Here is a 14,228-nt window from a genome sequence, read left to right as displayed (position 1 = left end):
CACTTATATGATATGTTTCCACTTAGCTTTTATGCCAAAAATATCCCAGTGTGGCTCTACCACTGATAAAAGCAGCAGGAGTGTTCATGTAAACAGGGCTCCAGGAAGCTGCCAGTGCTCCCAATCACCATCTTACACAAACCTGTGAACAGCTGGCCTGGATCAGATATGGGGAGCCCCTGGCATGCAGGCTGGGCAGGCAGCCCCATTCCCCATCGCGGATGCTGGGGATCAGCCCTCCCATCCCCACCTGGCCGCCAACTCCCCGGTTGTCCTGCTGCTCCTCAGGTGCAGCTGGAGCAGGCAGCAGCAGCAGCAAAGCTCATGGTCCCTTAAAGGGTCCAACAGAGCCAAGGCTGCAAGGAGCGGACTGGGACAATCATGAGTGGAGCAAAAGATGGCAGGAAAATAGTTCACCAACACAGGCTGAGACACGGGGTTCATCTTTTCTTTACAAATGCATCAGCACTGGCTACATCAATTATAAATACTTTTGGAAAAGTAGCCATCTTTAAGTCAGTAAATTAAGACCTGTCCACAGACTCTGCATTTTAAATCTCATTGTGAAAGTTATCCAGATTTCAGGGAAGTTTAAAGCAGTCATATACTGGCTGCTTTGCTAAAAGAGATTGTCCTGCTATTTGGAAGATCTGTACTTGGACCTTTTAGGAGTTTCCTCAAAGATTTTCACTGGAAATAGGTGTAGATAACATGCCAGCAGTGCTTTAATTATTACATTTTTGGCTTCCTTGGTTTCATCCTAAAAAATGTACATGCATGCTTCTGTCAAAAGCTTGAATATTCTTGCCTCAGTGCCAATGCCTGGCGACTTAGGAAGAGGATTATCTGAAGCATATGTGACTCCGCTTCACTGGAAAAGCTGTCAAGAGAAACAGATTTCATGCCTAAAAACCACTTCAATACAGCAAGAGCCAGTTGCAGTGTTCACAGGGCAAAGGTCTGGGCAATAACCACTCTAGCACACAGGCAGAAGATAGAGAAACACAGGCTGACACATGCCAGAGTCAGACCTGTCATTCGTCATGATTTCTTCTGTATAGGCAGAGTACAGAGCATGGTGAAAGGCTGAAAGGGAACTGACCAGCCTCTGGGCGAGAGTGAAGATGTTGGACATCTTCCTGAAAGTCCCTATGCTATATTTACTCCAGGAAAGAAAACAAATGCAAATAAATAAATAAATGGAAAAGGAAAGGAGACGGAAGCTGTGCCCATACTAGGGATTAAACAGGGCTGGGACACTGGCCCACGGCTGCCTGCACCACAGGTTTGCAGAGATGTGAAGGTTTGGAGGGGGGAGAAGCTAGGCGTGTACACACAATCCATACTGCGCTGCTCAACCTTAAAACCAGAAAGCGGTCCCCAACACATTTTATTTCACCGTATAGGTGTAGACAAAGAGTTCCAGCCGAAAACGACCAGTGGCTAGGCAGAGGGGCGTCTCGCTCAGCTGCAGTGTTTGCAGCAGCTGTGCTCTGAGACTGCTGGGCACAGAGCAGGTGGTGCTGGGCACGAGCAAAAGGACTGAAGAGCAAGTTTAGATGGGAGGAAGGAGGCTGTGTTCTAGCTGCTTGCAAAGAAATCATTTTGTGGTCAGTGAGCAGCAAAAAAAGAGATGAGATGGCACAGACCTTGAACGATGCCACACTTCCCTTCTTGAGAAACTCCCTGGCAAATCCCTGATCTCTCTTCCCACCATACGTGCCATTCCTGGCCGCTCGGTGTGCCACCCAGGAGACCTCTGTGTCTGCGCCCAGGGTCTATGGCTGAAGGGAAACCCAAGATGGCCCTGCAGCAGCCTGGCGGGCCTCAGCGCTCAGCGACACCTGGAAAGGAGCAGCTGAAGGCACGGAGAAAGGCAGATTCAGTGGGAAACGGAGGTGGTGCCGGTTTTTCCTCCACCAGAGATGTGGCCATCAAAGGATGACAGTCAGGAAAGGCTGGGAAAGGGCTCCTCACTCCCCTTTTGTTCGTGCTAGCTGACGGGTGATGTAGGAGCATTAGGAGGCCACGGGGAAGTTCTACAGAGCCTTGGTTAGGCATTACTGAAAGCTCGGATCTGTGGCTCTTCTCCCTGGAGCTGCAGGGCACCTCCAGTGCTCTGTGTCTCTGGCCTCAGAGGCTGCCTGGAGGCCAGAGCATTTTAGATACTGCTCCTGAAGTGAGGACCAGAGGGTTCTGCCCATTGGCATGCAGCTCCCTGGCAACTCTGGCCTGGCAAAACTTAGGGTTAACCACCACTTTTGGTGGGTTTTGTTTCCACCTCCCTGAACCAGGTGACGACACAACAGATTTTCACTCCCTCCTTTCTTTTGCTGTTCTCCTGTTAAACAAATGCCCTAGTACTAACTTCCCAGAGATGAGGAACAAATAAGGAAATATTAAGAAAACCATTGGACAGGTAACTGGTTTTCGGAGAACGTGTTCCTGCACATATATAAGAAAAAAGGCTGACCTGAAAATGAGCGAGACTAAGCAGAAAGGGGGAGATGTTGATTCATCTGCGTGATCCGTGACAGCAGTTTTGTTCTGCTGAACGCCAAGGACGCTGGTAGGTTCTCCTGTTAGCTAAGGGGAGTTGCTGCAGGGCGTTTTCAGTCATTGACTTGATATGTCTTCATGTTTTTAGGGGAAGAACTGACCAGTGTGTGGAGATCAGGCAATTTGTAGGATGGATTTTTAAGACAATACTTTTTTTTTTCTGAATGAATCGGTGTTTTGGTGGGTGAGGACTGGTTGAAATGTTCTAAAGGAAACTGTATATGGTTCTGTAGGATGTACTATGAACTCTTCAGATCACACCTGATTTTTAACAATGAATTCCAATAGAGGATGGATAGATTTACATGTTTGGACAAAAAGATTTTATACTTATGTGAAGAAAACTGAATGGATCCATTTGCTACCCATTTGGCACACTGTGGTTGCTTTATTTGAATGCATGTGCTATTTCTCTGCTGATACTTTTGGAAAGTACTGGATATGAGCATGCCCGTGTACACGTTGGACCTGCTTTTGTGGCATGGGAAAAGCACCTTTGTGTGTTCTGGGCTAGGAGAGAAACTACCGTGTTCTTTGCTTTGCTTGCTTATACCATGTAATGTGGCATGAATTAATAGAAGGGAACCTGTCTTGAATGACAAAAAAAAAGGCGTTTTGCTTTTTTCTTGCAAAGTTGCCTAAGACATAGGACCCTACTTTACTGCATCAGCTGAAGCCTGGCCGCCCTCCTGGGAGCCAGGCCCAGCCCGGCTGAGGTCCGCCAGCTCCCGGCGCTGAAGGCTGGGGCCCCGGAGCCGCGCCCTGGGCTCCGGAGCCGGCAGAAGCCCCGCGGGGGGCGCAGCCCCTGGGCCGGAGCCCCCCGTGTGACCCCCGCACCGGGGCGGGGCGGGGGCTGAAGCGCTGAGTCAGCGCCGCGGAGCCGCCCGAAGGGCCGGGGGCCGGGTGGGCGCCCCCACCCCGGCGGTGCCCGGGAGGGGAGCGGCCCCCGGCCGGCGGGGCGGTGGCGGGCAGGGCGCTGCCCCCTTGGCCGCTCCTTATCAGCCCGATTTGATGCTGCAAGGCGTGTCCGGGGCTCTGCTCATGTGATGGAGCAAGAGGCAGGCGGGCGGGGGGACCAGGGGAGGAGGTGATTTTCCTCGCTGGCTCTCGCTCGCTTTTTTTTTTTTTTTTCTCTTCCTTTTTTTTTCCTCCCCTCCTCTCGCTCCCTAAAGGAGTTTGCGGAGAGCCGGGCTCCTTCATTCCCGGCTGCGCCTCCGCCGCCGCCCTCCGCCAGCCCCCGCCCGCGGCTCCGCACGGACGCGGGGCAGCGCCATGGGCGCCGGCAGCTCCACCGAGCCGCCCGCCCCGCAGGACGCGGACGGGGCCGCCGCCGGGCCCCCCCGCACCCCCCCGGAGGCGCTGCCGCCAGAAGAAGCGGCGGCGGAGCCCGCCAAGGTAAGGCTAGGGCGGCGGGGAGCCGGGCGGCGAGGGGAACGGGACGGGCGGTTGGGGGGGGGGGGGGGGGCGCGGGGCGGCGGCTGCCGCCGCGCCCCCGGCCCGGGGAAACTTTCCCGCCGCGGCGGCGGGCACCTGCCGCGGCCGACGGGCACCCTCCGGGCCGTGCGCGGGGCCGGGGCGCGGCTGCGGGGCCGGGACTGCGCCACGGCCAAGCCGCAGTCATAAAACTGCCGGCGGCGGTGGGGCGGGGGGCGAGGAGGGCGGCGGGGGGGCCGCCGCTTTTGTGTGCGGCCGTGGCGGGGGGGGGGAGAAGAGAAGGGCCGCACCCACCCGCGGCGGGGTCTGCGCCAAGAAATCTCCTGACTGCGGTCCTGCAGCCGGCTCGCAGCGCTCCCCGGAGCTCCCGCGGCTCTCCGCAGCCCCCCCTTCCCGCCGCCATCCTCTCCCCTCCCGGGGTGCAGGTGGGCGGCGCGTTGGGCGCGGCCGCGGCCGCCCCGCCGGGTTTGCAGTTTCTTCGGCTGGGCGCCAGCGTCGGGGGGCCCCCTGCCCCGGCCCCCCCCAGCCCGCATCCTGCCCCCCAGCCTCGGGCTCACCTGAGCCGCAGCCCCCCCGCCCCTTCGCCCGGGGGCGGCCGTGGCCGCGGCGTGGGCTGTAGCCGCGGTTTTCGTGCTCTCCGGTGTCATACCGCATGGTTTGGGCGGGGGGGGGGTAGTAACTCACTAACTCTCAGCCAGTAGGGCGTAGAGGAGCTCTAGGTAGGTGTTATTTTTAATAAAGACGTGGAAGAATTGAAAGAAATTCTTTTAAAACATGTCTGGTGTTTAAAAATAGATTATGAATGAACCCATTTATCCCTCTGGAATAGGCGCGTTTAGGGGATTCTGGGACTGAAAGGGAGGTTATGTGCATCTACGTGTTTACATAGCTTTGCTTCGGGGTGAGGCGTTAGTTCGTTAGAGAAATAATACCGCGTCATAGCGAGATCCCCTTGCTCAGGCTCTTCGGAGTTGGGGTGCTCAGAGCAGGGATGCTCAGAAGTTGCTGTAGCTGGTGCGTGGGTGTGTTAGAGCTTGAGAACTGGTTGTGACTTTGTTTCTTTGACCTTGTGGTTCAGATTTAACTTTCAAGTTGAATTTCCCATAGTTCCTGGCTGCCACCAGACCTCCTTGTGCGTGTTTTGACAGATTTGAAAACCCTATTGAGAATGAACTTTTAAATTAGCCGAGATTTATTTTATTTTTCTTTTTAACCAAATAAGCGTTAGGGATGGGTGTTTGTTAACAAAATATTTAGCACTTGTGTTGGGCAGTTTTAGAGTTCGGATGCTGAAATTTAGACCCGAGTGAGTTTATAGAGGACAAGCATTTGGCTACTGTGTTTGTTTAAAAATGAAGATAATGTGACTTTGTAGAAGGGACATGCCATTCATAGCCATATTTATCCACTTATGGGAACTAAGACCCCCAAAAAAGAGAATACCATCGATTCTGTTCTCAAATACAGATTATTATTATGAATACTGTGTTTTATGTCTTCTATGCTTTAGGAAAAATATTTTAAAATAGATTTTTGTACTTTGTTATTTAATTAGAACTGTTTAAGGGTAGGGAAGTTCTATTATCATTTTACTGCTGTAAGAAGTTGTATTACTACTGTTCCAAACCAGCAATTTTTGCCTTCCGTTACATTAAATAAAAAGAAAAATAAGTTTTAATGAAGTTTGGTCATACTTTTTTTGTGTTTCATCTAGTCTGTTCTTACTACAGCATGGTAATTTCATGCAGATTTGTGTCACAATTTTTCATCGTTATTCCTTTCAGCCCTTTGAATTTGAAAATTACCAGATCCTGCAATGCCCCTGGAGAAATCCGTCAAAGAGCTAATTTGTTTGCAGAAGATGCAATAGGGACGTTTTTGAAGGATGGTCATATTTCTTGTGCTTTCCAATTTAAAATGCTTATCACAACCTCCTCTTTTAGAACAAAACTTTGAAAACTGAATTTAATGGCATCCAGCTTGAGTGGATCTTGGCAAGTCAATCACAAATAAATTGTCTAGGCAACTAGTCTAATATAGGTTAAAACCTCACAGCAGTTGTGCCTTTTTGTCATTTGAAATTTCTCGAAATGTTTAATCAGGTTTCTTTCATGACACAGTTGTATTTTGTAGAAGATGAAAAACCTTTTATCCTTTTCTTCTAGAAAGGGACAAATGTAGAGTCTCTAAGCTGTTTTGTTATTCACATGTGACTCTGTGTCCAGATACCAGCTTTTGAGGTGTCCTGGTTACTGTAGGGAGGAGGAGTGTATATTTCCGTGTTTCTCACTTATTCAGCTCAGGAGCTGCGAGAGACCCTGCAAAGCACTTGGTCTATAGTGCGAGAGAGATTTAGGAGCCTTTGGGTGTTGGCTCCCAAGCACTGCAGGTTAGATGTGGGCTCAGTGGGTTAGGACCTCAGCTGTTCACACCATTCTTTCACAAGTTGCTGGTGAATTACGCATAAAGCAGCTCCAGAGTTTCCAGTCCAGCATGTTTCTGGGACATGAAACTGGTGGGGTTGTTTTACTGTAGCAGACAGGGTTTAAACTTTGGCAGTGGAGGAGCTGCTCCTTATCTTGCATAGCCGGCCCGCTGCGGGAAGCCCCCTCTGCAGGGGAGTGTGACAGATCCCGGAGCTACTAAGCCTGATGTGTTCATCAGAAGTGTGAATCAACACCCAAAGTCCTGCTGAAATCAAGGGACAGGGTGTGGTCCCACAGAAGGCTGGTCTATTTGATGGAGTTATTATCTCCTTGCTGTTTGAGCAGCAATACTCTATTTCCCCCCCCTTTTCTTCCTCCCCTGTCCCTCTTCCCTATCTTGTCCCAGGTGATATAGTCCCACCTCGCAGTGTGTCTGGTTCTCACCTCCTCACCTTGCCTTTCTGTAAGCAGATTGAACTCACTAATCCTTCAGGAAACAGTGGTTTGTTTTTTTTTTTTTTTTTGAGGGTGGCCAGTCCCCTAATGTATTGATGAGTTCATATCACTCCAGTAATGATGCCCAGGTGAGAGCCAGAGCTGGGCCAAGGCAATCATGCGCAGCAGGGCAGGAAGGGAAATGAAAAAACTCTCCCTGTTGGTGGCAGTGAGCTGGTAGAAGCTGTCTGCTTGTGAAACCTCCCCATCAGACTTCCCTGAGCAGCACAGAGGCCTGAAGCTTGGCCTGAGAAGGATTCAACAGATTTCAATAATAATAATAATGCTAGAAGTATTAACAAGATCTTTTTAGTCTCCCAGAGGAGACCAGACAAACGTTGGGTGTGTCCTGGACTGACACAAGCTTTGAGGTGTCTGATGGGATGGGTCTTGTGCTCCTGCCTTCTTCCTGGGACACCTGCAGCTTCCCATTTGTTGCTTCTGACGCTGGGCGAGCTTGTTCAAGGGGCTAACCGCTAACCCTTAGCTGTTCAGCTTCTTTGGCAAGGTCATTCCCTGCTGATTTAGCAAGATGTGTTGGCTTCTGGGACTCGGGCAGCAGGTGCAGGGGAGTAGGCAGGACCTTGTGACTGGGATTGGGCAGGGAGCTTGGCAACACTTCTGTTGGTGGTTGCACATGGTTAGATTGGTTTGGGCATCTGCATCTCTGGATGAGCTCTGTCTCTGATCATAGCAGTGATACACCTCTCCCCTGACTTCCATTTGCATGCTGAGCGTCAGAGAGAGCTGGAAGAAGATGCCAGCACACTGCGCTCTGAAGCGGTGCCCTCCGAGGTCCCAGAGGTGGAGAGCAACTACGAGCCATGTGGGTGACGCAAGGAGAGCTGTGTCATCCTACCAATATCTCAGCTAAGGCAATTGCCATCGCCACCCTCACTTTTATTTGGAAGCCCAAGATACTAGCTTTAATACAGGTTTCTTTCTTGCAGCCCTGCTGAGGGAGAAGTGTTGGAACAGCTACCTCAAACAGCATAAGGAGACTTTTAAAGAGTGAATCTGGAAGAGCACTGGTGTGCTAATAAGCTATTCTTGCAGCAAAATCAAGGTTTGGCAGAGATAATCTTTTACAGGAATTGATGGCTTTAAAATGTCATGTGGTGAATTCCTGGCTTGCTTGCATGCCAGGGCCCCCAGTCAACAGCAGTGAGTCGTTCAAATGGTGTTTTCGGGATGGTTCCCATTTCTGAGTAGTAACTTGATTATGCTACCTGCTTGTAATGAGAGCAAGTGTCTGCTAGACAGTAAATATTTGGAACTGTCTCTTCTAAAGAGGTTACCAGCTGAGATGTCAGAGTGTCTTATTGTCTGAGTGCCTGACAAATAACAGCTGGGACAGACTTACATCTGCTGTTTAAACAACTGCGTTCTGGTGAGAGAGCTGAGTCAGCCTGAAAATACTACATTAGCAATGGTAAAACTAAGCTTAATCAAGTACCAGAGGCAAGTCCCTAGACCGTGTCTGTAAGAGCCCCAGTTTGAGGCATTTGGTCCAAACGACGAGGCAGCAGGGTTCTCCTGTCAACAGAGTCTGGCTTCCTTTAAGTATTTCTCTTCCCACTGGGAAGGAAGAGGCTGATGTAGTTTGGTAAGGTTTGGGGGCCCACCCATGCCTGTGGGGTGGCTGGGGAGAAAGCATAAAACCACTTAATTGAAAAAATGCACAATGGAAACTGGTGTCAGGGATCCACCAAAAGTGTGAATTAACCCCCTAATCATATAGGAGATAAGAGGGTGGTGGTAGAGGGAGTGGCCCGGCACTCTGAAAGCCAACGCAATTTAGCTTGTGTTTGATGTGATAGAGGCTAAAGAGATGCAAAGAGAAGTGTCGCCTCTTTGAAAGTCCTTCTGGTTGGAAATGCAAGCCATGGTTGTAGTTATTGGAAAGAGATTAACTTGCTTTGTGCTCAGTCCTTGTTCTAACTGATCCCTAGCATCTGGATGCCTTGTACCTATGTGAACGCTCAGGTAAGGTGGTGTCCAAGGACTGCTATGCAGAAAGATCTGAAAGATGTGAGACCTGGGAAGGAGTTTAAGGAATCAGGCTTAAGATGTGGACCAGAGTGACAGGTTGGGAGTAATGCTTCCTTCACAGGTTGTAAAATGAGAGCACGGAGATGATTTGGGAGCAAAACCTATCGGTTTTGGTTTAGCCATGTGGATTTTGAGGGTACTCGTCCATCAGGAGGTGTCACAACAAAGTCGGGCTGGGAGTAGGGTAGATCTGAGGGAATGAAAGGTAAAGAGAAGTCTCTTGGCTTTGACTGCAGGAGATGTTACCCTGAAATAAGGTACTGAAATTAACTATGCTGTTATGTGCCTTATCGAGTGAGGGCTTTCTGTTTTCTCCACCTGGAATTTGCAGTGTCACACAGCCCTCTAATGCCTTAACTAATGCAAAACAAGACAAACTGCTGTGAACCAAGAGTTGGAATGACCTAAATTCAGGTTGTTTTGTTTTTTTTTTTCCCAAATGTTGGTGTTTGAAGATCTTTTTAATGAAGCAGTGTGTGTGAAGAGAATACCCCATGAGCAGACCAACAGTGCTGCAAGCTTTCCCGAAGTTTCAAAATCAAACTTCAGGAAAAATATTACAGACCATTGTGTTAGTTTGCTCAGTTGTTCAGACAGCTGGATCTGGCTATTTTAGTAATCTAATGTAGAATCAGTGTAGCAGGATTAACAGAATGAGGCAAAATTAACTCTGGTGTGTTTGGGCCTGGTGTGAGGAATCCCTGGAATGATTTGGGACTGGTACAAGGAATGTTGGGAATGGTGGTGATTGCTGGTGGGGGAAGAAGCTGAGTGCTGCTACCCCCTCCAGAACAGTGCATGAATGAAGCGTGCGCTAATGTACAGTGAGAGATCAGGGACCTGCTGTTCATCCATATCTCATGGAATTCTTTGTCTTAGTTTTCTTTATCTGTTTTAAATTTTGTATGCGTTTAATGGGGTCCACAGTTGGACCTAATGTTACATGCAAAATGGAGCAGAAGCTGCTCTTGGTTAGAGTGACATGTGCAACAAGACCTGTGCATTTTAGTCTTGTTAGTTATGTGTCTGCCCTTTGCCTCCGCCTTTGTGGTGGACATGAGGGAAATATTTAAAAAATACATGTGTGATGTATAGTAGTGCCATGACAGAAGCTGAAGTGTTGCTTCACTGACGGTCCTTTGTTTTGGGAATGCAGACACTGAAGGATCAGTGAACTGGATAGCCAGTTCTCTTTGGTTTCTCCTATGTTTATGAGATGACACATTCAAAAATTAATTAATATCAAAGGAGAGCAGTAAATGTGTGCCACAGAAACCTGATAAATGTTGATAAACCTACCAGCTGTAATGTCTCATTACCTGCAGATAAATACACGGAGCTGAATAATGAGATTCCTAATACTGTTAATTTCATCTTTAAGGTTTTCACCCATCTCTCTAAATTTTGATGTTATATTTGTCTAAGCTTTACAATTCTCAGTGGAATTAAGAATACAGCTAACTAAATTAGACATAATTGGACTAAACTGTGGTTTAGATCCCTTCAGAGAAATGAAGCAGTTAATATAAGAGAAAATTTAAATTAGTTTCTTTTGAGGACTAATGCAGTGGGACAGACTGCACTGACCGTCATAAAGAGCCTGAGCAACTTTTCTCAGAACAGAAAGCTTTTTGTTTAAAAAAAACCCCTAGTGATGTTGTGTCTCCCTCCACATTTCAACTGCCCCAAAGATGCATATGTTCTTCTCCTTTGCATGCATTTTAATTTTTGAAAAATACTATTGTTTTATTAATTTTGATTATTCGATTATTTAAAGCAGAGCACTTGATCTGAAAATCTAGATTTGCCTTCCTAAGGCCAAGAATCACATGAAACTGAGAATCGCCCCAAGAGACTGGGGTAAAAAGGTTCCTGTTCCCTGACAGGGTAGGGTTATACTGCAGGTCTGGTCAAATTTGAAAATACTGAGGTTGTTCACGTATTTACATTTTTACTCAGTTGTGACTGATGGGTTCTGCTTTCAAAACTGAATTTATCTACAGAGTGAACAGGGATTAATTATAATGATACTAGCTGGTAGTAAAAACTGCTTGTAGTCTTACATTTAGTAATGTTTTTACATTTAATTCTGTTCATAATGGAAGGTATCACAGCATTTTACAGATTCAAAGGGTTATCTGCTAGATCTGGTGACTTCTGAATTTTGGTTACAGATCTTTGGGATGGTAGTCACTGTTTTCCTGAATGCATCACGACTGTAGAATAAACTCAAGAGTTGGGGAAATATTAAGTGTTACCATACTTAATATTTTGTCATAACACTCAGGGCTCAATTTAAAAGGGAGACAAGTTGTACTGCGTTGGGTACTCAATCCCTTTGTACGCTGGTTCTTTACAGAGCGCACAGGTCCATATTAGGCACTTAGGCGAAGGGTAAACTATACGGGTCTATACATATGATTCTAGCTTTATGGTTTGCTGACTGAGGAAGGCTTGGGAAGAAAGGCAAGAAAATCTTTTAATAAAATGAGGAGTGCCAAGATATTCAGTGCTGTTACCTTTCTTGTGACTTCAAAGAATTGTTGGTGCTAATTCTGAGTGCCATCTTGAAATATCCCTCCATGGATTTATCTTCAGATAGCCCAGAGCCCTTAGAGCCAGTAAAGTTAAGGTTGTTCTTGTGTTTGCAGGACTAGCAGTTGTCCTATAAGAATGAATGAGTAAAAGTTATTATTAAAAAAATAATTTTCCTTTAATAAAGAATCTCAAAGCCCTTTAAGAATTAGGTTATTTTCTGTGTCTGCTTGTTGCTAGCCTTTAATCAGTTACTACCATTCAGTTAGTGCTGAGCACAACTGCAGAAGAGCTTCCCAGAGTTTACATGCCTTTGTTCAGTGGTGTGGCATTTTTATTCCCCCTGAGTTCCTGTGTTTTAGATTTATGAGAAGGATGATGTGAGAAGCGGGAATGTAATCTGAGTGTCGAGCCATTCCGTATTTCTTCTATTTAATATCTGGTCTCAGCATGTGAAAACTCTGAAGCCAAATTATTCCATCTGTGGTATTGGCAGTAGAGCAGAATGGGGTTCTTTTTCGTGAGGTGGATTATGTGGCTGTGAAAGGGAGCTTTGAGGAGCACAGCAACACCAGGTGGAAACAATTTGGCTTAATTAAGAGCTTCTGAACTGAAAATTGGGAACCCGAACGCACACTTCGTTGCCTGTGGAAGCAGGGGTATGGTGCTTCTCTCTGATCCTGCCCGGCACGTGAAAAGGGGGTAGAATGATAAGAGGAAAGCCGTTTGCCCAGCACTTGGCATGTTGATTTGAAATTCTGTTGCAGTGGGCTAATTGCTAATAAAAATAAATAAACGAATCTCCCCTTTCGGAAGCTTGTTTTAGTGGATTTTGGAAGAGAATTGTCAGGAATGTGGCATCTTTCTGATCCCAGTTTGGCAATTCAAGTGTTTGGATGTTAGGTTACACAGAAAAATGGGATGTATCTGGGATTCCTTTGCTTAATTAACAGGGCTTGAATTGCAATATTTTGGAGTACAGCTGAGTAATAAGACAAGGATATGTAATTAAGGTTTGCTGTTCTACCAGAGGAACTTTAAATCCACGCTTCAGGAATAGAGATTTAAGACATGGTTAATTAGTTGAAATGGCTTCTGTTGGAAGGTAAAACAATCAGTTGGAAAGCTGGTTAATTGAACAAATAATTAAAGGGTAGGGAAGTATTTTTTAATGACCATGATGCATTTCATAAAAATATGCTTCTGAAAGCATCTTCCTTGTTCTAGGGCAAGCCAATGCAAATTCTGAAAATGATGAAAATGTATTGAATGTGGAAGCTGAGAAACAGATTATTTATTTTACACACATTAGCACATCTAGAAAAAGATTTTGACTATCGTAATGCAGAGTCCCAAAGAACTGCCAAGCTTTTTTCCTCCCCATAACAGTTATCTCTGCCTAATAATTGAGGTGCAAAATTTCTAGATTTAATCCCAGTTTCGCTGAATTTCCTCATGGGATTTATATATATATATATATTTATGTTCTGCTTTCTGTACTGAATAGTTCAGTTACTTTGTAGTTGTATTGTTTAGGATGATAAGATAAGCACATCAGCAGAGGAGCAGTGCCAAAGGCTGCAATGTAGACAGGATTCATGGAGATATCAAAGCAATTGTGCCACACATTTTGAAGAATGAAAAATATCTTCCCATCAGCTAGATTCACGTCATCCTGGAGTTCTCCTTCATGCTAGAAACCAATTCCTACACAAAGTTATAGGCCATTGTCTGTAAGGCTTGCTTCTTCCACACATTTCCTGCAGGAGAGCAGTAAAATAAATAGTCCCAGATTATGTCTTGGGTTTTGTTGGTCTTTTTCCTCACAAAGGTACTTTGATTTATTAAAGTTAGTAATTTTGAAGAGGAGGAATACAAAAAAAAACCCACTGAAGTGTTTATTTCCCCAGATGCTTGCAGATTATATATATATATATATATAGCTATAGATATAGATGCAAAATGAGAAGGAAAGTACAATATTCTGAGGGGAAGAAAAAGCTGTCCTACTACTGATGTTACTTCTCTTTTTTTCATTATCTCTTTCTCCTTCCCTACCATCCTTCAACCAATGCTTGACCATACAGGTCTTAGACGCAAGTTTACCGGTACCTGATATTACTGAAGACAATTTGGAGCCTGATGCCCCACCGCAGGAGCCGCAGCAGTCTGGAGCTGTTACAGCACCTCAGGAGCTGGATGGGCAGCAGCCAGAGGTGGCTTCACCCCTCCAAGACCCACCCGGAGAGCAAGCAGAGGCTGCTGGAACAACGGGTGAGTAAAAACCTGTGTTCACTGGCCAGATCATAGAGGCCCGGGTGCTAAATGGAGTGAGAAGTTTAAATGGGGCTCAGCTACCTGAGTTCAGGTAACTCTCTATAGCAGAGTTCAGCTAACAAACGGGCTGTGCATTGAAGGTGTCGGTGTTGGTGGGGGGGGTTGCTGCCCATTTCCCCCCTGGGGGTGGTTCTCTGCTCTCAGTGCACCCTGCGGTGCCTCTGCTTGCCTGCTGCCAATCTCTCGCCCATTCACCTGAAGGAACAGCTCAGTTTCCACTTCTTATGTTAGGAGTTTCTGCTGCATAGTCATGTCCCTTCATGGGGCAGAAATCCTTTCATGTTCATTAATTAGTGACGTTAATGATAATGATAAACTATTTGAACTTGCGGGAAGGGAAAGGCTGCTGATCCATTGGCTCTGCCTCGATGGAAGGTCTCTTTCCTACTG

General features: G+C 46.8%; 1 protein-coding gene across 1 annotated transcript in view; it reads left to right on the top strand.

Moving 5' to 3' along the window:
* The first annotated feature begins 3,733 nt into the window (after positions 1-3,733).
* AKAP12 (A-kinase anchoring protein 12) overlaps positions 3,734-14,228 on the top strand; it is a 31,285-nt gene continuing 20,790 nt past the window's right edge. The window contains exons 1-2 of the mRNA XM_074896557.1: positions 3,734-3,954; positions 13,589-13,775. Of these exons, the coding sequence (XP_074752658.1) occupies positions 3,832-3,954; positions 13,589-13,775 (310 nt within the window). The 5' untranslated portion in view covers positions 3,734-3,831. The remainder of the gene's footprint in view (positions 3,955-13,588; positions 13,776-14,228) is intronic.

Source organism: Athene noctua, chromosome 1 (genome assembly GCF_965140245.1).
Source record: "Athene noctua chromosome 1, bAthNoc1.hap1.1, whole genome shotgun sequence".
Taxonomy (NCBI): domain Eukaryota; kingdom Metazoa; phylum Chordata; class Aves; order Strigiformes; family Strigidae; genus Athene; species Athene noctua.
This window is presented reverse-complemented; position numbering and strand designations above follow the sequence as displayed.